Raw genomic sequence first — 24,436 nt, forward strand, 5'->3', positions numbered from 1 at the left:
TTCTCCTCTGAAACTACAAAGGCAAAATGTAACCAAAGTTGTCCACAATCATCATAAGAGTATCTAGTTTAAGAAATCTGTCTCATGACCCTGCCCTTGAACCAAGATGGCAGACATGGCTAAAATAGTACATAAGGTAAAATGCAGTTTTTGGTTTATATCTCTGAACTAAAAGCATTTAGAGCAAATCTTGCCGTGGCAAAAATGTTCATCAGATTTAGATATATCTGCCCTGAAATTTTCAAACAAATCCGAAAACTAGTTGTTGGGTTGCTGCCCCTGAATTAATAATTTTATGGAAATTTTGCAGTTATTTGCTATTATCTCAGATACTATTATAGTATCTAATGATATATTATACTATAAATGATTTTACATGGTTTTCAAAGCATCAGTAAATACAGGTGAGCGACAACTAGAGCTCTATCATTTTTAGACAGATAACTTGGCATAATGGATCCACAGTTTAGATAAATTGAAGGAAAGATGCTTACCCTTGTCAGGTTATTTTTCGATTTTTAACCGAGAGTAAAAAATAAATGCAACTCACCTTTTCCAATAACCCATTCACCATCAGTCATTCTTATTTGACATTTCTTAATGATATCGATTCCATCCGTGCTGTTCAAATTTGTATCAATATCTCCAACTAATCCACGTACAAGACTTGACTTGCCAACTCCATCTTTACCAATAACTTGAATTCTGACATAACGTCTTGTCTCTGTTCCGTCATTGATTGCTACTTTACATTCATTCATGTTTGTTACGTCCAAACTTTTCTTATTTTGTGTCTGGATTTCTAACAATGATACACAATACGAAAATCATAAGAGATGTGATGTGAAGCTTGACGCCTAAAACCTTATGTGAACATATTTTAGAAAGAACGTCAATAGGTCAAAATCTAGTTTACCATACAGTAAAACCAAAAATAATGCACTATAACAAAAAATTAGACATGGCAGGTCTCTGCATTATATTTAATAATTTGTAATATATATACTTTATTTCATGAAGGCCTTAACCGGATAATCATACTGTACTGAATACAAAGATTAAATTATCTCTCAATGAACAGTAAAAATAAGAGATAAGTTTGCAAAGTTCCTTTCGACTTGGAGAAACAAACAAACAATTCGAAGTCTCTAGCTTCCTAATGTGCACAATCAAAAACAATTATCTTTGCTACGTGGATATTCCCGAACAATTGTATTGGCGTCGTGCATTTTCACAAATATATAGTATGCATAAGCGAAACTTGCCGCAAGAAAAGGGGCGTTTTCTCCTTGAAATAAATATAAAAAAGGAAAACGAATAAAAAAGACAAAATGAAATTATATGTTTGAAATTCCGTTGATTTATTGTCGAAACGTAAAACAGACGATTGTTTTACAAGCAATGGGACAAGCAAGACAATTTATAAAGGTTTGTACTCGGAACGATAATTAACCCCGACTAACGTCAATCGTCAATTATCATTTCAGAAACCGCTCTTCTTATTAATTATCTAAAACATTAATGTTGTTTGTTTTGTGTGCAGGGACAAAATATGCATACATATAAAAATAAGGAGATGTCGCATGATTGCCTTTAAATTAAAACTATTTACCAAAGATCAAATGAAGGGAATATCCAAAATTAAAGGCAACCGTACGGCCTTTAACAATGAGAAAAAAACATATACGTATGAGCAGCTATAAAAGGCCCAGACATAAAAAATAACCAATTAAAAACGAGCAGCTTAATTTATAACAAAGCAAATTACGAAAAACAACTACTGTAGATTCAGTAGCTTTCTTTAGACACCAATTTTCGTTGAATTCGTGGATACAAGTGGACTACAAATTTCAATGTACAACAAAATTCAAATGTTAAACAAACTTGTATTCCACGAAAATGCATTTTTTTTCTAAATTCACGAAAATTGATACCCACAAAATAAATGAATCCATAGTAGGACAGACATGAACATACGACAAACACTGAACTCAAGGCCTAGAACAAATAGATAATCAATACAACTGGTAAGTCCTGTAATAATGGTCGACCAACGGACCGACAAAAGAGTTGTTGCAAGGGATCTTAGTGTGCAAATGGCTTCCATTCTACGAAACAACGATTTGAACATCTGCGTACTTCTTCATCACGCACAGTGTAATGATGTAACATTTTAGTAAGGGTTTACCATCGGTCTGAAGAAGAAATCATTGGAGTCTATGCATTCAATAACTTACTTTTACGAAATTTAATCCATCGTGGCATAATTTTATGAACCATAATACAAACAGCGACTGAAAAAAAAAGAGAACATTCTCTTTTACAAAAGATGTGATTCAATTAAGAAGGTACCTTTCGAATAAATCTTTGAAAAATATATAAACATTTCTAAAGTAAAATTAAGAATATTAAACATAATTTTACATATATTTACATGATGAAGGCAAGTTACCTCAGATATAATGCGTTATCAAAGCTGTTTGAATACCTCAACATTTTGTTTGGATTTGACTTTTTTTTAAGTTCCTAACGTATATAAGAATTAAACATATTTTGCTTTCACATTTTCAGTTTGCGATTTGTCTGTGATGATGAATCCTGAAAGGTTTAAAAGCTCAAGTTTGAATAAATTTTAATTTTGTCAGACTATTGTGACTATGATTTGTTGTTGTACGTAAACTTATAAGATAATTCGGTTTGTACTGGTTGGTTTAGTCTGATGTAATGGCAACTATATGTTTGTAACTATTTTGTTCATCTTATATGCATAATTGTATTGTACTTATAAGTGATGATTTAATGATACAATGTTTGAATGTTACAAAAGCAGAGTTATCTCTTTTCCTTTGATTGATTTTGTAATGACATTTTTTTTTTGTATCCAAGTTTCTGTTCGCTGATTGGTTGTTTCGCAAAATGATTTTTATATATTTAGAAAATGTTATCAAACAGTAAATTAGCTTCTGAAAAGGAAACTGTTTTCACGAACATGTGTGTGATATGACTTATCTCTATTACATTGTATTTTTGGAATCAGTACATCCTCGCAACGTTAAAAGACATCTACAAATCTATTTTCACAGTGTATATCATTTTTATTTTATGACTTACCTAAGTGATAGAGACATAAGTCGTTTTACTAAAATTTAGGCAAATGAGGTCAAGGTCATGATTTTACTTCTAACTTAAGCTTGTGTTTGATCTTCAGAAACAGTCATATATACAATAAATGTCGTAAGGGTTAGGTTCAGTTTGATAGTTAGGTTTCACATTGAAGGTTTAAAATGAGTTGCCTGTTCAGATACATGTATTTGACATAAGGAAATTTGATTTGAAAACTTTGTTTTATGAACTTGAAATTAAAATCAAATTCCGTCTTCGTCGTCGTTAACTTTTTAGATTTTGAACTTCTTGTAGAGAACCACTAAATGGAATGAAATCAAACATGGCATGAATGTTCTTTATTAGGTGCTGGCCAAGTGTTGTTACTTTGTAGCCAAACTATTATCCAAATATCCGCCAGCGGGGGACTTAGTTTAACATTGGACCCTACGGGAAATACATACATTTTTTTTTCTTTTAAAGAACCACTGAATGAAATGAAACCAAATACGGCTTGAATGTTCCTTATGAGGTGTTGACCAAGTGTTGTAACTTTGCAGTTGACCCTTTATCCAAGATTGTCCCCAGTACGGACTAAGCTTAACATTGTACCCTATGGGAAATACATACAAATATCTTCTTGAAGAGAACTACTGATGGAATGAAATCAAACATGGCATGCATATTCCTTATGCTATATTGGCCAAGTGTTGTTACTTTGTATTCGATCCAACATCAAAGATTGACATCAGCAGGGGACTTAGTTAAACATTAAACCTTATGTGTTATACATACACATGTCGTCTTTTTGAAAACGATAAATGGAATGAAACCAAACATGGCATGCATGTTTATTATGAGGTGCTGATAAAGTCGAATTACTTTGTATCGATCCATTATCCAATATTGCCGCCAATAGACTTAGTTTATCATAGAATCCTATGGGAAATAAATCCAATGTCTTCTTTTATAGAACCAGTGAATGGATTTAAAACCAAACATGCAATGAATGTTCCTTATGAGGTTCTGACCAAGTGTTGTTACTTTGCAGTCTATCCATCATCCAAGATGGTCGCAAGCCGGGAAGTAAGTTTAACATTGACCCCTTTGGGAAGTACATTCAAATGTCTTCTTTAAGAGAACCACTGAGTGGAATGAAACCAAACATGGCCTGAATGTTCCTTATGGGGTGCTGACCAAGTTTTGTTACTTTGCAGTCGATACATGATCCAAGATTGCTGATTGGGAATCAACATCATTAATCCATTTTATTTATGAATGAACTACACATGTATCCCTTTAACAAATCGCACGTGGTAAATGATCACTCGACCAGAAATTTAATGTAATTGAAATTAACATAACAAAAGACTTGATGTACGATAAAATTGAAACTGCTTAATAAGTACAGGTAGCCTTTGTGAGAAATAAATAATGATAAAAACATACTTTATTCAAATAATAATATATGGTGAGAGGTATAGATATATAGATCGATAAGGACTACATGTACAGGTACATTTGTACAAGGATAGATAATATTTATAAAGATGGATGTTAATAATTTATAGTGGGAGTTTTTTTTTCTCATTTGCTTTTTCCCCGACAAATGAGTCTGTAAAAATGGGGCCCCCTTAGTTGTTCCCTGGGCAACTGAGGGTTGATGTAACAGGTGATTATTAATAAAATATGTTAAATATTAAAAAAAAAAAAAAAAAAATTATAAAAAGATTGCTGCCAATAGACTTAGCTTAATATAACATGCTATGGGAAATAAATTCTATGTCTTCTTTAAGAGACCCACTGAGTGGAATGAACCCAAAACATGACATGAATGTTCCTTATGAGTAACTGGCCAAGTGTTGCTGCTTTCTTGTCGATTTACTGTTAAAGATGGCCACCAGGATATTTTATTAAATACATGAAACAATATAACACCTCATTTGGCCCAAATCATTTGTGTGTAGGGATGTCAACGAGTGCTCGAGTAGCAATAACCAAAATGATACTCGACTAATAGGTTTCATGTTTTAATGTGGTTGTTTTCTTGAATTTCAACAACACATATTTATTGAGAGCAGCTCCCGGGGCATTATATAACATGTATAATATTCAAATTTAATAAATATTAGAAAACAATTCAAATGTTTGACATTGGTATTATTTTGTGTATCATTTGAATTCCTCAAAATAGAGGTATATGTAGGATATATGAACAAGAGCATGATTCCAAGGGTTATACATTTCAGTTAATCTTTATCACTCACCCACCTATTTATTATCTAGGCATTGATTTTCATCATGTTCATCAGTAGGATTGTTAGAAATCGCTTGATTGCAGATTTATTTTTACAAGATAATAGTTTTAAATTAGAACCAATTCGTTGCACATGTATCAACCCTCACATAAGGTAACATGGCACCTGTAAGTTATAATTATCAACCCTTTGTAGATCATTAACTGTGTTTTTAAGGTTTGCATAATACTGTTTTGTGAGAAATGATTTTCTATAGATATGAAGTAACAACTGGATTCGACTATTACCAGTTTACATAATAAGTACATGTATTACACGAGCTATTAATTATGGTATAAAATTCCTTGCACTTTCAACTTCTTCTAGGTAATAATGTTTAGGGTTTTTCGATTATTCAAAGACCTAAATACTAAGCATTGGTATTATTTTGTGTTTTATTTTTTAAATGTTTTACCGAGCGAGTACATAAGTATCGCTTGGTACATTTAACGATAGTGGACGATATTAGCAAGCAAAATCAACGGAATTGTGCAAATGATGATAAAAGCATGAACATTAGCACGAAGCATCATTATTATATACGTTTTAAGGAAAAACTGCTGGCCATAAGAAAATTCCATTTGTTCAAGATGGCCACCACCTTTTCTAAAATGGCTGTTTTTTCCAGCTTGAAATACTTTTTTTTACTGGAAAACGTTTTTCTTTGACCTTCTTTGAGTAAAAAATATTATCAGGTTTGGTGGATACCTTCTTTACATGTGACGTATATACTAGAAATGAATATTTGACATGTTCTGGGTTTGTGCATGCGTGCAAATCCTACAAAGTTCACACACAATCATTTTGAGCATGCGTGCAAATGTTACAAAGTTCACACACAAACATTTGAGCTATTTATCACATGCTTAGCACTTTTAAATTTTAATGATGTTATGAATGTTTGATGACATTTTTTAAGATAATGATACACATGCGTTTAACAATTTCGCAAATGCGCAAACTATTTATAAAAAAAGAACGAATTACACGCACTACAAGGGCACAATGATGGAAATCGTAGTACATCTAATAGATGAGGATTTGAATTTCTTAAACATATCTTGGTCGTCATTCATTCCTCTAAGCATCTAGGTTCTTCTGTTCATATATAAAGTGTTACTTCATTGATGCCACTGTTCCTTCCAGTTGCATTGATCAAGAATTCGATGGATGTATCGGACAAACATCAATTATAGCTGCAGATAAATCCTTTGGTATTTGCTAAGCAAATTCAGTTGGAATGGCCAGATTTGTACGGTGAACATAAGTTTATCGTCATGGTTGGTGGATTGAACATTGAAATTGCTTGTTTTAAAATTCCGAGTGATATATTGCGTGATTGTGGATAGACATGTGCCCTTATTGAAGCCGATACTGCAACCTAAAATGGCTGATGTTTGTTTCATGTATGTTCAAAAGTAAATAGGAATAGACACGCGTATCAGATAACTGAATGTGGTTTACTTGAATTGATCATGCCAGCCGTTATGAAAGTGGAACCACAGAACATATAGTTTATGACTCTATTGCGTTCAAGTATGTGATCAAAAGGTAAAAGGAAAGAGAGTCATATCGACCACAGATTAATTTCTGCCGTTCACTTTTGAACTAAGAACTGCATGTACCTTCGGTAGTACGCTCATCTCACCAGTAAGATATCGTACTTTACAAACAGTCCATATCAAGCATGATACCAATCTTGGTCTTGATCATGTAGATTATGCTCGATGGTTACATTTACCGATCCATCTCAAAGATATTGATTCCCTTCACGAACACTACAGGTGGCAATGAAATTTGCAAATGGTAGTTTTACTGTATTTTAGACAAGCAAGTTGATTTCTTAAATTACAATTGATCAGGCACAAACACAGAATAATGAGTCGTGAACGGCGATGTTGGTATCATGTATTTAATTGAAGATCCCTTCTAGAAGATGGATGGTAGCTGGGACAGAAGTCAGTATACTGGTAGATGAATTTGAAATGATTTATTGGGTTGAGTTTTTCTAGAAAAGATAAACAACGTTATTAAGACTTTACGAAAACACAAAAGGATTTCTTCGAAAAACCTTTAAAAGCTTTCTAAAGTGATGAATTAGCTTGTAAATCCATTTCTAGAAGAGTCGTCAGATTTTTACAACATTTACTATATTAAGGAAATTGTTGATTCAGAAGTAGGTAAGATATGTATATAATTTCCAAGATATTGAGTCCAAACAGTAGGATCTTTTGAAGCAAATGCGAAACGAAGGAGAATCTGCCTTTTTTCAACCAGATGAAAAAGAACGTTTCGATGTAAAAGCAGTAAAATTAAACTGGAAACTTCTTTGTCAAAAAACAGAGCTAGAGAACCTGAACACTGATTTTAAACTTTGATATAGAGTCTGATTTTCGAAGGGACAAATTGGTATGATTCTAAAGGTTAACAGTTGATGGTATAAAAGATTCTTCAGTAAGAGATAATCTACAAAAAGGAACAATGATGTCATTTCCATTTCTTAAGGGATATGCAGTTGTTCTATGTACACTAGGTGGAAAAAGTGTGCATAGATAATCCGGAGCTTGGTTATGTTGAATGTTATAAAATATTTGTAATTTTCGTCTTTTCTTCTTGTCAGCTAAAGTTTCCTACCCAATTTCCTCATACAGATTTTCAGAATTTGTAAACATAGGCAGACCAGTAACTATTCTAGCAGCTTCTTGCTGCAAACTTTCAAATTTATTAGCATATACTATCCCGCAATTATCCCAACCTTCAGTTGCATATTCAAGAATTGGTCTTATACATATTAAATAGAGTTTTTCTAAGTTTTTCCTACAAAGATGATACTTGAGTTTTCTCAAGATATTTAAATGTTTTGTAACACTGATAATCAGATTGTCTTTATGACTATTCCACCGAGCATCAGAGCAATACGTTACCCCAAGGTGTTTGTGAAATTTTGTTAAAGGGATTTCTTTATCATTTAAGCAGAATTTTAGAACGGGTGCATCTTTATTTGAAAAATAACTGTGTTGGCATTTCATCGGAAAGTGAAGAGGTCAGCTTGGCAGACATTGGAAGTTTTCTCAGATGTAACAGACGTTTTTGTCCGATTTTGTATAAAAAGACAGACATGGACATCATAGAAGTATTTGTTTGCATAATGTACGAAAACATCACCATCACCGTTTGCTGTTAAGGAGGCAGCGGCCTTATCATGCTATCCCGCTTACCACAAAATCATCATCATAACCTGTGGTAGGCGGAATAGCATCATCATGCCGCTGCTTCCTTTCAAACGATTTTAATCTTCTGGAGCACATCAAAAGAGAAGCATATCAAGGTGACATGTTGGGCTGGTCCGGATCTATGCATTCGACAGGTTCATGTACCAAGTCATGAACAGGGGATTTGGGGTAAAGAAAAATAAACAATGACAATTAAAAAATGCAAAGTGACTTCTTTGGTGGCCGCTGATCATCGTATCTGTGTTGATAACTTCAAATGCTACCGTTCTGGCCTTCAGTGTACAGGTTTGTGTATTGGTAACTGTCAGATAATTATAAGATAAGCAACCTGTCTTTCTTAACAAATTATATATGTATTTGAACTTAAAAATGTCGGTTAAATGTCTTGTAAAGCTGATAGAAATGATAACATTGACATTTATCACGTTTACCGCAATTTTGGGACCGGAAGTCACTTTTTTCGGAGTTATTGCTTTTTCTGACTTAGAAACTGTAATTTAAGTTTTATCAAAACTTACATTGGATTATACCTATTATACAGGTTTCAAAAGATTTACGAAAGGTAACCAATTGGATATGACGAGATTTGCAAAATAAGCGGTGGCCATCCTGAAAAAAAAAGAGATTTTTTTTTATGGCCAGCAGCGGATTTTTTTTAATTATCATTTCGTCCACCCATATACCAATTTTCATGCTCGTATCACGATTTGCACAATTATGTCCATAATATCTCCCACTAGAGTAATCGATAAGTTTTCACCGAGTTGGCATCCCTATTATTTCTAAAACCAAAGTAGAGTCAGGTGATCGACACTGGCTCTTGAGAGCCTGTATTTTTTTTTAATACAAAATGGTTTTGCAAAAGAGAAAGTTTATCCTTTGAAACCTAACGAGTAAGTGTTGTGTATATTGACCATGTACATGCATGCGTTAATTCCAAAATGTAAAAAAATAACATAGATTATATTGTAAAATCAACCAATGTTAAAAAAGAAGTAAATTAAAACGCTTTAAATGATCTGCCAAATAAAAAAGCTACACTTCAATAGTATGTTATTACACAAAAGTCTTCATATTTAATGCTAGTTTGAAAAGAATCTTATTGTAACTGTATTTGCTGCCACTCTAACGAAAAAGGTAAACAAGCTAGATATACTTACTGCTTTTATGATTGGAGCTAGAAAATATGTGCTTAACAACATTTATGAACGTTTCGACAATAAAGGTTTGTCACGAATCCAACATGTTTATATGTTGTTAGGAAATACATTGTTTTGCAATATTAAGTACAATTAAGTTTGGCAAAAAAAACTGTATTTTGTTTTTTTAGCCTAATAATCACGAGTTATCTTAGTATACCATTGTCCTTGCCGATTTTTGAATACAACTTTTTCCACAAAAAGTAACGACAAAAAGATGCTTATTTATTTCGTGTTTTCAATCTTCCTTTTAAGGAATATAATGTTACATATCCACTATTTTACGGTCCTCATTTGTCATGACCGTGTCTGGAATGCCTTTTTAGATTTCAATTTATGTTATGAATGATTTAAAACTTGTACATAATTAAGTGAAAGATATCATAACTAAAAAAATCAACAATCCTTATTGAATTCTTTCGAAGATTTTGTTTAAAAATTTAGTTGACAATTCATTACAAACGTGATAGCACATCCAAATGTTAATAATGATTTAGTTTACCTGACTCGTAAACGTATAAAAGATCTTATCCTTTAAATAATTTTATCAATTTAACACTAATTTACTCTGCAGTACATCTGTTACTCTTTGTTGAAATCCCTATGGTAAACTTTCGTTTTTAACTACTTAGTGCTTTGTCTCTAGTGGAGAGTTGTCTCATTGGCAATCACACATTGTACTATATCTTCCTATTTTGATAAAGTATCGCTGTGCTCGACGTTCATATTAATTATCTTGAGTGTTTATATTAATCAATATGCGGAAAAGACTAACAGTCTTTAAGAATCATGTGCCTTATGTGCTTTATCAGCTGAGTTTCCTGTAATGTTAGGTTTACACTTGAATCAAATAATTGTCTACGTTCAATTTTGAAATAACACATTTTTGTTAAGGCGTAAATAACCACCATGCATATAAATTGACCAAGTTTCTTCATCACAGGAAGACTTATTTTGTATTGTTCTTGCGTCCCCGGATAACTCTGTTAAGCCCCACTTACACTGTCAAGTTTCAAGAGCTACGTTTTACTACGTTTTGAATGCGTAGCGAAACGGGAATATGCGATACGAAGCGTATTGAAACTAAGCGATCCTTTGTTGAAAACGGGACCTGTTCTGTATGATTTGAAAATTCAACAACAAACGTCCCGAAAATGAAAACGAAGTAGAAACCTAGTAAATACGTATCAAAGCTTAGCGCAACGTAACAAAACGTGATTTCTTAGTATTGTAACATATCAATGCGTGGTGGAAACGTGGGTCTACACGTACTTATACGTAGTAAAATGTGATAAGAACGTAACACAAACATAGACAAACCCAGCTTCAAAATAACGGGACATTTGTATACAAAACGTAGGTTAAACTATCATTTTAAAACTTAGTAAAACATGACAGTGTGACTGGGGCTTAAACATTATACCTACGTTTTGAGAATTGATATATATATTGATATATATTGTTTTCAATCAAATTGCAATAAGGGTTAACATAAAAGTACGATAAAAGCAAATAATGTCGAATTTATATTCATTGGAAATCATCATAAAACCTAATTGTGTATTAAAGTAGACGGCGAGTCTAAAAATAAAATCAATAATACTGTTTAGGACTTTGCCAAATAAAGTTTATTTTAAGCTTTAAAAGTATGGGTCACATGTATTTTCTTTTATTTTACGGATTGTGAAAATTATGAAAAATAAATTTTTGTGATAGAAATGAAATCATTTAATGAAAAAGAGTTACAATGAGAGAAAATTCTTACAACCACCTTCTAAGCCCGTTAAGAACATAAATGGGGAAAAGAAAAAAAATTTCTCGGGATTATTTAATTTATCTGTTTGTATATTTTAAAAATACTTACAATATGCTAACAACAATATCCCTATAGATGTGACTGCTTTGATGCGAAAGTCATCTACAATAATACGAAATATTTTTTTATCATTGTGCGAGAGTGCTATATTTTAGAAACATGTTACCTCGATAATTTGAATTGGCGTACTTTTATTAGCACATATTGTTACGTTAACTGACTGTTCAGTTAATGAACTATTTGTCAATTGAATGTTATATTATGTTTGAGTGTTCTACGTTTACTTCTTATAACACATATCTTACATTCAACAACATTTTTTTCGGGCAACAAAAACGTTTAAAATACGTTGAATGCACTGTTTATGCGGGTTTTTTTCTTCATATTTTTTTTAACTCATGTTGTCAAATAATCTCTGTTAAAAGAAGTGGCATTATTTTGCACAAACACAAATAAGCATGTAGCATATCAAGATTGAGTCATGTTTAGTTCCCCTTTCAGCCCTTCCTACTGTGGATTTTTCTGTTTACGTGTTGAGAAAAACCCCGAGCTTAAGTAGGAAAAGTGCAATTTCTTTTCAATTATGTTTGTAGATGATCGCAACTTACACGTGCGGGATTCGAATTCACAACCTGAGAGTTGATAGGGTATTGATAATGTTAAGTTTCTACTAAGACTAATCGGCCACCGAGGCCCCTAGCATAGCAAGAGTAATAATGACATCTTTTGCGAGAAAAAACATCAAATACCTTGGTTAGTAAACCATTATATATTTCTGAAATTTTTAGACGTCGATTTGAGGAACAGACGTCGATTAGACAACTTACTTGTTGGATAGTTAAGGTTGTATTTGAAGTTGTCAAACTCAGTGATCTTTATTGTCCGTGATACATTGAACCTGGTTAAAAACAAAACATGCCCATGCCTATTGGTATATACTTTTTTTTTTACAGATCAATAATAACGGAGTGTTCATTTATATATAGCAAAGTAACTGCTAGCTGAATCTGACTTAGAATGTATCGCGGTTTCTTTTGCAATTCCAGAAAACTTAAAGGTATATCATTTCATAAATGAATTTAAAGAGACATTACATGTATAGTTATATTAAATTAATTCACAGAAAAAAATGACGAAGGGATATACTTAGAGAAATAAACCTACATATCTCCAAAGTAAAAACTTCTTTTTATTTTCATGTCATCAAAACATTTGATATCTGAAAAGTTAATGTTTCCTTTCTGTTACCAGTGTACAAATGATTATATTTTAAATCAGTTGCAATGGTCTAACTAAATTAGTTTGTATAATCTTGATAATCTGTATGTATGCAAATGTATTGAAATATGTTCGTTACGTTATAAGAGTGTGTTGGTTATAAACTTACACGAGGTTTTCTATAACTAAAAATGTAATTCACCTTACATTTGTGTGCAACATGTACGTTTCTTTAAAGATAATTGTATAAATGTTAATGAGAAATAAACCAGACGTCTCAAATATAAGAAAGATCTTTGGAGAGCAAGCAACATCAAGTCTTCACTGATAAGGTCTTTGCGTCGGAACTAAACACATTTATTCTAAAAACAGTTGTTGGCATGACACGGGTTATGTTCTTCTCATATATGTTATGATGGTATGATACTCAACCCCTAACGGGAAGGATTGTGCCTGATGTTCATATGATGAAATCATAATTTTTCAGTCAGTTTAATTGAAGTCTGGAGCTGGCATGTCAGTTAACTGCTAGTAGTCTGTTGTTATTTATGTATTATTGTCATTTTGTTTATTTTCTGATCTTCTGATATCAGACTCGGACTTCTCTTGAACTGAATATTTATGTGCGTATTGTTATGCGTTTACTTTTCTAAATTGGTTAGAGGTATAGGGGGAGGGTTGAGATCTCACAAATATGTTTAACCTCGCCGCATTTTTGCGCCTGTCCCAAGTCAGGAGCCTCTGGCCTTTGTTAGTCTTGTATTATTTTAATTTTAGTTTATTGTGTACAATTTGGAAATTAGTATGGCGTTCATTATCACTGAACTAGTATATATTTGTTTAGGGGCCAGCTGAAGGACGCCTCCGGGTGCGTGAATTTCTCGCTACATTTAAGACCTGTTGGTGACCTTCTGCTGTTGTTTTTTTATTTGGTCGGGTTGTTGTCTCTTTGACACATCCCCTATTTCCATTCTCAATTTTATTCAACAGTACACATGAGGTTATACATTATGTCAACACCGGTAAAAAGTTAATAAATAAATTCCATAAAAAATAAAGCCTTGCCATTGCCATATTTGTCTTTGAATTCCATTCAAATATGTGGCATGAAAAATGGAAATGTTGCGGGTTAAAACAAATCCACAAAGATACTGGCCTTTAATTTGGTACATCTGACGTCCGTCTCTTTTAATACTAGTAATAAATAATAAATAATAATGTAATAGACAGTAAATTTACATACAATTAACGTATCAACGATTATTGATATCTTCACAAAAGTAATGATTTTGTTTGCTTAAAATATCCCTGTAGACTAAACGTCCATCGGTTTCACCATTATAGAAGATCCATTAGACATGAACTACAATTACCTATAACCTAGAGTGATCCCTAAAATGATTTGGATATTTATAAACAAGCTAAAAAAAGTATTGATATAACTTATATCTTTCATAAAGAGAATTGTACTTAACCTTTCAGTCCATCCGTTCTGTTGTATGGATTAATTCCGAGATAGCAGGAGCAATCTTCATTTGAAGGATTGCAGAAACATTGTTTTTTGGGGCTCTTGACAAAAGCATAACCTCTATCGGTATTACAAATACATGTTCTGTCGACCGTAGTGTTGCCGAGTTCATACATCTCTTGACCTAGGCTGCTGCAAAATGATTTCTGATAGGTGCAGTTACTGCATTTGTCACTTCTTAATTCAGGTACGTGTAATTAAATAAGTTTACAACAAAGTTATTGTCTTTACATGTACAATGCAATACAATTGATAAAAACGAAGAAGAAGAAACTTTCTTTTGAATTGTTGTAAATTGTAATAGTATATATGAATATACAGTTATTGTTTGAAATATAACTCTGATAAAACTCAAAACTAAATAAATTGTACCTGCAGTTATCAGCGGGGAAAATGTTTAGATATGTAAAAAATTTTACCAGCAGCTAAAAGTCTTGGTCTTTCACATTTTTCTCTGTATACATTTACTCTAAAAGTTACGTCAAATAGGCAAATATAATTTTTTTGAGGATCACACATGTATTTTGCTCGAATATTCCATTGTGTCTGCGATGGACAGGTAAAATAGTAGGCGTCATTAAAAGAGAACATCTACAAAAAGATAAATGTATATTCATCAATAATTTAAGCATATTTTCTACCAAACTTTTATTTTGTCAACACAAGCGCACATAGGCGATGATCAAAAAGCACATACAAAATCATTACAAACACCAGCCTTTAAATTGTGTATGCCAGACGCGCGTTTGTCTAGAAAAAAATGTTGGTTAGCCAAATCAAATACGAAGCTATATGGATATATGTTATACACTTTTGCTGTTAAAATTTAATGAATATATTTCTTTCATGCAAGTTCGGATGCCTTTCTAGGCTTTCAGCTATAGTGTTGGCCTCGTTCAAATACAAAGAAATTGTTTTGTCGAAATCATCGTGGTGTAGCGAAATATATGTCTACTAACACTTTAAAATCGATACTAAATCTGTAAATCCTGGAAATTTTATCCTTGCCAAATAGAATCGAAAGATCCTAAAAGGATATCCAAAATCATTAGCCGAAAAAAAACTGAATATGTCATGGTAAAAAAACGAAAAACGAGGAAAAGACGTACAACAACCAACATGACCCATGAATCACAACATAATAAACTAAAGACTGAGCAACACCAAAAACCAAAAGTGAGGCGTCCGTTTTGCTGTGCAGAATATGTATAAAGACAGGCTGGGTCAAGGCTTCATTTTGGTCCTTATTTAATAAATCCTTTCGTTCCATTTGCATTCCAACTTTTACGCCTATAATCCAGATTTGATTAATACTTTTACAGGACCTTCATTTTGTATTCAATATTAATTGTTTTCGTCCTGTACACTGAACGTTAATCAAGTCACAATAATTGATGATTTATGACAGCTTGAAAAAACGGGTATATATCCGTAGGACAAAATGCCACATTTGCACTGTCATATATTCGCATTTAATGAGCCGTGAGAAATAACATGTCCGACATGGGTACTTGAGTTAAGATTTGACAGTAAAATATTTAAAACTTAACCTTATATTGAGATGTACTGGTTTAACTCTACATTTATGTCATTAGGGAACAATGAAATCTGGGTAAACCGTTATTTGGAATATAATTCGAAACGTGTACAACGATTTAAGGCCAGTTTGTGTAATTTTTCAAAGATACGAGCAAATTAGCCATAATTCTGATAAATGAGCATGCGCAAAACTGATGATGTTGCCCTCTAGATATAAAAGAATAGGTAATATTGCTTTTCGGACAGGGACAATACGGAAAAAGCTGTATTAGCCCATGCACTAATATGTCCACTTCCGGTTTCAATTACCTAACGCCTTACTTAACGCTGGACGTATTGTTATACATAAAACAAAAAACATTTGTATTATATTTTTTTAACTTAAAATTATAAAATAATGAAAATTTTGAATGATGTTGTGTATTTTTTAGCGCATTGAGGTATTGAAATGAAAATATTCCACAGCCTTTTCGAGAAGTGCTTCCGTTTAAAGGCAATGTTTCAATTCCGTTGATCATCAAAGGCAGACGTCCATTATTAGGAATAGTTAAACTGTCTGATTTATTCTTCTTAGCTTCTTTATTTATGCTGGTTTAAATGAATTGTTATAGCATATCAATAGGTACTTGGACTAGATATTACATCCGACAATTTTAACCAAAAATCCATGGACGTGAATGCAAAAAGACAAGTTCATATATCATATTCTGTATCATATTCACAGTACGTTTCTTAGTTCATATGTAAAAAAAATAAATTCTTTAATAAAAGTTTTATGAACTGTGTCTTTCCGTTTTAGCCCTCAACTCTTCAATACAGTTAACCTCGTTTCAACAGAAGGATCAATACAGCAATAGCCAGTTTATAGTACTTTATTAACTAAGAGTCATTCTATGTGAGCACCAAAATTACAAGGAAATGCATAGCCATGGAACAAGACAAAACGTGGCGCAAAGGTGCACTAAAGGCATAAAAAAAAATTTTGCAGATATAAAAAGGTAAAACAAATTTGTGTTGCCATGGTTACACAACATATTTGAAAATTCAAAAACTGAAAAAAAAACTAAGTTTTTAAACTGTCTTAACATAAAAAGAAGAAGTTGTAATTTTATTACTGTAGATTCCCGAAAAAGGAAAATTATAGTTCTGTTGTTCTGTTAAAATTCAAAAAATTAAAGCTGTCACATGTTCGTGTTACTGTAACAGCCTGTGGAACTCTGAGAAAATACACTAGCTTTCAAATTTAAATTTTTTAGTAAATTTCCAAACAAATTAAAACAAATAATTTCCAATTTCTTTGATATTTATAGAGAATGACTCTTAAATACATTAACTACTGGAGCAGGATCTGCTTACCCTTCCGGAGCACCTGAGATCACCCCTAGTTTTTGGTGGGGTTCGTGTTGTTTATTCTTTAGTTTTCTATGTTGTGTCATGTGTACTATTGTTTTTCTGTTTGTCTTTTTCATTTTTAGCCATGGCGTTGTCAGTTTGTTTTAGATTTACGAGTTTGACTGTCCCTTTGGTGTCTTTCGTCACTCTTTTAACTACTGTGTTATTTGACATAATATGATGACAACTGCCTATGTAATACAGATAAGTCAACTCGGCCAAAATCGATTTATTTTCTGTCTTTACCGAGTTCTAATCCGGCCAATACAGGAATTTCGGAACGTCTCGAGTTTTAGAATAAACAGTCAGGATATACACAAACATTATGTAGAATGTCGTTTGAAAAACGCTATGTATTTCCCAATCATAAACATGCTGAAACGTTCAGTGTGGAAAATATGTTATGCTGAATATGGTCACATTCATTAAAAAAAAAAGCATTTTGTATAGTAGAATCACAATTTGAAATAAAATTGAGAATGGAAATGGGGAATGTGTCAAAGAGACAACAACCCGAGCGTAGAAAAAAACACAACAACAGAAGGTCACCAACAGGTCTTCAATGTAGCGAGAAATTCTCGCACCCGGAGGCGTCCTTCAGCTGGCCCCTAAACAAATATATACTAGTTCAGTGATACTGAACGCCATACTAATTTCCAAATTATACACAAGAAACTAAAATTAAAATAATATAAGACTAACAAAGGCCAGAGGCTCCTGACTTGGGACAGGCGCAAAAATGCGGCGGGGTTAAACATGTTTGTGAGATCTCAATCCTCCCCTATACCTCTAGCCAATGTAGAAAAGTAAACGCATAACAATACGCACATTAAAATTATGTTCAAAAGAAGTCCGAGTCTGATGTCAGAAGATGTAACCAAAGTTCATTTCTTGTCGACCACAATTTGATTTACAGTTTAATTTTGTAAGTGTAATCTATTTTCAACCCAAAGCAGGCCTGTCTTGTTGACCGGTAATGTTGCAAGTATTTGTTCTTCGGTCAGTTTGTTTATGGATATTTTTATTATTTTCAATCATATTTTTATTTTTAAATAATCCTTTTCTTTCTTCAAAACTCATGCATGTAGAAGGTTTTCCAAGTGGACCCCACCCCATGGAAACAATTGGTTGATTATTTAGGGTTGACTGGAGCGGGTGTCCTCTAAGTCATTCAATGTCCCCGCCCGATAAAAATGTCTGTATTCGACACTGATTGCAGAATATTTCCAATTTCTTTTTAGGTGTTGTGTTTCATGGCGTTTTGTGTTTTTATGTGCATTTACTGTTATGTGTCATCTGTGGATGACCCAATATCCTTTCTCTTCTACTGCATTGATGCGACAACTGTTTGATTAACTCCTAAGCCCAAAATCAAACGGGCATACAAAAAATAACGAGGTTTCAGATTTAAAATATAAATACCTGAAGGATAATCAAAAGGATAAACATGTCATTGGGATACTGTCTTCGTTTATAATTTATACAATCTGAAAAAATAAACATTTAATGTATCTAATGTTATGCTTATACACAATAAAGTGTACATTACAATGCTAACTAATCCTACCTTTGTCTTCTTAATTGTGTATATTCTTGATACAAATTGGTCAATTTTAAGTATAATTTTGTTATATTTTTATTTCCAAGTGAATACATATTCAAGTTATTTTAATCAATAAGACAGATGTCCATAATCCCAAATATACATATTGCTGTTCGGTGCGGGCCAAGGGTCCGTGTTGAAGACCGTACCTTGACCGATAATGGTTTACTTTTATAATTGTGACTTGGATCGAAAGTTATCCATTGGCACTCATACCACATCTTTTTTTTTGTCTATTTCTACGTGCGGTAGTAATGAGAGGATTAGAAAGTATTGTTTTCATTCACAGTGTTATAAAAAATAAACAATTATAGACGACCGCAATGATACGGATAAATATCATATAAAATTAAATGACCGATACCATCGTCTCAATACTCCAGCGACAAGTAGCGCGGTCCAAGCTATTAAGATATTATATTAATACGTCTGCACGGTGTGTAACATGTTAAAAAATAAATAAAAGTGAGAAAAAAAAAAAGATAATAGTAATATTATAAAAGATATCAAACTTCTTATGATTTGATTTGATTTTTTTTTTGGGCGGGGGGGGGGGGGGGGGGGGGATTTTCAGTTTAATTTTAGGCGGTCATACTATTTTTCGTCGGAAATATCAAACATCCATTTGTTCAAACACATTGTTCAGGGGTTGGGGCAAATATTTTAAATGAGAATTCCTTTCTGTAATTGATTTGGGTTTATTCCATTTTTACATTGATTATTTCTCAATTATATACATTTCGTCGATGGCAACATATATATGAGATTATTTCGATACTATACTCACGCTTTTCATCTGAATATCTTCTTTATATCAAAATGGATTATATTCCAAAGCGTCGTAAACGTCCTAAATGTCTGATATTTCTTATATTTAATTTTGAAACCAGAAACGGATATCTGACGTCATACTGGAATGTAAAAAGAGACTAGATCAACGATTAACATTATTTAACACAATGAAAGTGTTAACAATATAGCAAAATAGATTTAACGAACTTGTGAGAATAGGATTTCGCTTGAAATGAACTCTCGCTATTTTCATTTTATAGTAATATCAACTTGCCAATATTATTAGTTATATTATATTAAATTTTAGGAACTCGAGTTTATACCAAGCGATATCCCACTATCACTTGATATAAAACCTTCAAAACCTATAACAGAGTAACTAAGTGTTGTGCAACAGCTCAGTTTTGTGCAATAGTACTTATACACATAAATAAAACCGAAATAAATCACAGAACACTACATATTAAGTTGAACTGATGCATCAATCATTGTTTAACACCCAGTAGGTTATTAAATGCAGAATGAGAACATGATCTATAAGAAAAGAATGTTCAGCCTGCATGTAATCTGCACTGAGACAACATATTTACACACTGAGCGAGATAATTAACATGTGAGATTACCAGTATTTGTTTTAATTGCTAAATGCTGCATGGTTAGCGGAATTTGAATTGACTATGATTATGTTTACTGTTCGAGGCTGAACACGCAGGCAAAATGCTACTATAAAACCGCTGATGTGGTTGATATTCAGTTATTTAAAAAGGTAAAATGTGAAAGTTCCTCAAACTTGCAGCAATGCAGGTGCTCAATATGTGTCATGTTATATCACTTATTTTAGAATAATAATGTGGTAATATTTATCAAAAGTACCAACACATACAAAGTTGAAGAGTATTGAGGATAACAAATTCCCAAAGGTTGTGCCAAATACGGATTAGGTATTCAATACCTAGAATAAATACATCCTTAGTGTTCGTAAAATTCAAAGTTTTGTAAACAGGAAATTAATAGAAATGACCACATTGATATTCATGTCAACGCCGAAGTGTTAAGTCATGTCCACTTTGCATTTTAAGGAGGGACGGTATTGCTCTTCATTTCAAGCCAAATTTATTAATTTTAGTAAATGTATAATGTCTATTGTTGTGGAATTCTTGGATATTTTTTTTTATCAGGAAGCCAGTTATGCACATTCTGAAACTGATTATATCAATAAGGGAGACAACTATGTATGCACTTTTATGTTCAGGCAACGTAAATCATCATACATTTTATATAAATTATGCGTTAAAAACACATGATTATGCTCAATACAACGACTTTTTCTATTATCATGATTATAGAAAATACTTTTACTAATTAATAGAATAATGATTATAACAGTAATCATGGTGGAAACACACACAGATTTCTGGTCCTTTCAAGATAAAGAATTATTTGGTCGTGGAATTTATATTGTTTTTCATTAAAAAGGCAACTTTTTCATTGCAAGCTTGCAAAATTATGTAATTACATTCATATTTTTGTTGAAACCATTAGCTTGAAACTATTTGTCATTACGGATCAACCAAAAAAGCTACCTCATTTCTAGACCTGTCTGCCAGATTTGCATGGGTGTCTTGAAAATAAGTTGAGATTGCATTGCGCAATTCAACCTACGGTGAAATATAGAGTTATCGTTATTTAAACAATAACAGCGGGAAGAAGGGCTAGTATTTTGTAAATATGTATTTATGATTTTGAATATAACTGTTTCATATAAAGAGTTTTATACGAAACAAAACAACAATAAATAGTATATGTACATGTAACAGGTTCGAATTTAATGCAGGACCTGTCTATGCTTATTTGTTTCATCATATACCGTGTGTCTTATTTCCCCTACAGCATGGATTTCTCATAGGTCGATCCTGTCAAACACAACTACTTTAATTTATAGATGATGTCGCACTTAACATGGTAAACGGTAAACAAACAGATAATTTGGTCATGGTCAAAAGCATTCGATAAAATTTCACATTCTTTTCTAATAAATAAGCTTCACCCTTACGGGGTACAGTGGTAATTAGATTACTGGATACAAAATTTGTTAAGCAATCGTAAATAAGCAATAGTTCTAGAGGGGGAACATCTGAGCATGTTGCAGCTGAGTCAGGGGTTACAAATTGGTCAGTTATTGGACCTATTGCCAAGTCTGATATTGACCAGCTCTGTGGAAAAGTCTGATATTGATCAGTCCGGAGAACAGGTCTTCCCAGATCAGAAATTTGGACAGGTCTGCTAATGACCGGACCTGTGGATGGGTCTGCTTTTGTCGATTACTAGTACCCTGTTTAAGTATTTTCATATTAAACCTGACCTTTTTTTATATAAACATGTATTGTTCTTTTTTCCAAATTACCTTATGCGTTAGACTATATACATATACATTACAAGATCTGTTAAATGTTAGACATGATACTATTTGGCTTCAATTTAAAAAATCCAATAATAAAGAGCTAACACCACAAATCACTGTTTTATCCTAGTTTTTATTATAAAAAGTATTAAATTTAGAAAACGTTTACATTATCGCCTATGACAGAATAAATAATACCGTTTTCCTTTAAACTGTTGACATTAGACTAAGCTGGTCCTTTGAGTGTAGCGAATTACAAACTGATTCAAGGTTAACATTAGACCGAAAATATAATGACAGGGCTAAAAAAAATCGCATGGGATAGTTCTGGAACTTATTAATTTGTCTAACTACTTATTGTTTCAAACAGCAATCGATGTAAAAGGACCAACTTTTCAGTATACCCTATCAAATATATATACCCTTGCATAAGTTTGACTTTGTAGCTTTCTTCGGTTATACACTGTTATACGTTGATAAGGTGACCAAAAATGGTCTTTGGATTAAGAAGTCTTAAACAAAATTTATGTTTTGAAGACTATTTAAGAACATCAAACTTTACTTATAGAAAAATAATAACAAAACTAAGAATTAGTTACCATAATTTAAATATAGAAAAAGGCAGACATTGTAATATTCATAGAGAGCAGAGATTATGCCTTATATGTAAAACATTAGAAAACGAAAAACATTTGATATTAGACTGTAAATTAAATATGGAACTAAGAAACAACTTTTTTAACAATTCGAATTCTAATTTTTCTGTTCAACATTTATCTGATGAATATATGTGAATTATAGTTATTTTGTTTACTTATTTTATAATTTAAGTCACAAGCTTAATGTTTGAAGTTGATATTGCAATAAATATTGGAATGTATAGTATAGAAACACGTTAAAAAAATCGTTTTCACATATCATATTCTTATATAACTTTCAACAATGGCTATAAAAGTACGCACATGTGATCACATGCACTTACCATAAAGAAAGGAAAGTGTGTTTTCAACTAGAAGGCGGATAGCAAGGTAATTCAACGCATCGGGACAATATATTTATACCATGGGATATCAACATCATTGTTAACGTTGTTTTTCTTTTACAGTCTTTTCCTTTTAACTCTATGCATTACACGGATGGCATTGTCTGTGCGTTCCTTCATGGGGGAAGGGGGGGGGGGAAGGGGGCGTAGCCAAATTGACCTTCGTAGGCTGCGCGTACCAATTGTATAATAAACTGTCATATATCGGTAAAAACGTTTAATATACACAAACATTATCGGTTATTTCAGGATTTTGTGAATGCAGTGAAGAGAACGGGAAGTATTATTTTAGAATTTGTATTAAATGTACTAGTTAGAAAAAAACAAGAAAAAACATGTAAATGCACATTACAGGTAGCACTTTGTAAATACAGCTGTTTCTGAAACCACGCCTTTTTGAGGAGATTTAGAATATTCCTAGAAAATTGATTTTTCTTCCATACTGGTTCCCAGTTCTGATCTCATCGAGACATAACTTGAGACAGTTACCAGAAAAAAGTACATGTGAATATTGTTTATATTAAAATTTATGGTAACCCTATAGTCGAGGTAGGAATAGCTTAGAAATCTATTGTTAGTTTAAACGTTTTTGTATTAACTTCAATAATTGAAATCCATTTAGGCGAAACATTATGTTAACCGTTGTGAACAACAAATCGATCATTCGAACAATGCATCGTCTGTACTATAGACTAGTAAATAAAACAATAACCAGCAAGGTTGTTATCAGAGTGAGAAACTCTTAAACGTTGAAAATATGTCGTACAGCTCGATATTTTGACCTTTGAAAAAACTAGTAGTGCTTATGAACTTTCCATTCAAGGATATGATTTCAAAACTTCATAGTAAAAGTGGCATAGTTTTAGTCGTAAAGGGAGTTCCTAAGGGAAAATGCATTGTCAATATTTACAGAAATGCAACCAATATTGGGTGAAATAAGAGAACATACAGAATGTAACCAAGTTTGGTTTATCTCACACATTTTAATGAAATTTATTCAAATATTAAGTTTTATAAATATTTTATGAGTATTGACAAAATCCTGGGCCTTAAATATGATGACTCAGCATAAATTCACAGTTTACAGTAGGCATAGTTTACTAAAAGGCCTGAATGCAAAATAAATTAATAAAATATGCATATTTGTATTTTTAATTGTTTAGTTTTTATATTTACTCTTCGCAGTCATTGAAACTCATAGATACTTCCTGAATATTATAAGTGGGGTGTTTTTTGTCCTTTCAAAAGTAAGCTGTAACACCTAAATCTGCTTT

The 24,436-nt window shown here is 32.4% G+C and overlaps 1 protein-coding gene across 1 annotated transcript in view; it reads right to left on the reverse strand.

Annotated features, from left to right (window-relative positions):
• Window positions 1-24,436, reverse strand: part of LOC134728049 (uncharacterized) — a 64,493-nt gene that overhangs the window by 34,887 nt on the left and 5,170 nt on the right. The window contains exons 2-3 of the mRNA XM_063592448.1: window positions 2,238-2,294; window positions 551-802 (exon numbers count right to left, since the gene is read on the reverse strand). Coding sequence (XP_063448518.1) covers window positions 551-802; window positions 2,238-2,294 — 309 coding nt within the window. The remainder of the gene's footprint in view (window positions 1-550; window positions 803-2,237; window positions 2,295-24,436) is intronic.

The sequence above is a fragment of the Mytilus trossulus genome, chromosome 8, assembly GCF_036588685.1.
Source record: "Mytilus trossulus isolate FHL-02 chromosome 8, PNRI_Mtr1.1.1.hap1, whole genome shotgun sequence".
Lineage (NCBI taxonomy): Eukaryota > Metazoa > Mollusca > Bivalvia > Mytilida > Mytilidae > Mytilus > Mytilus trossulus.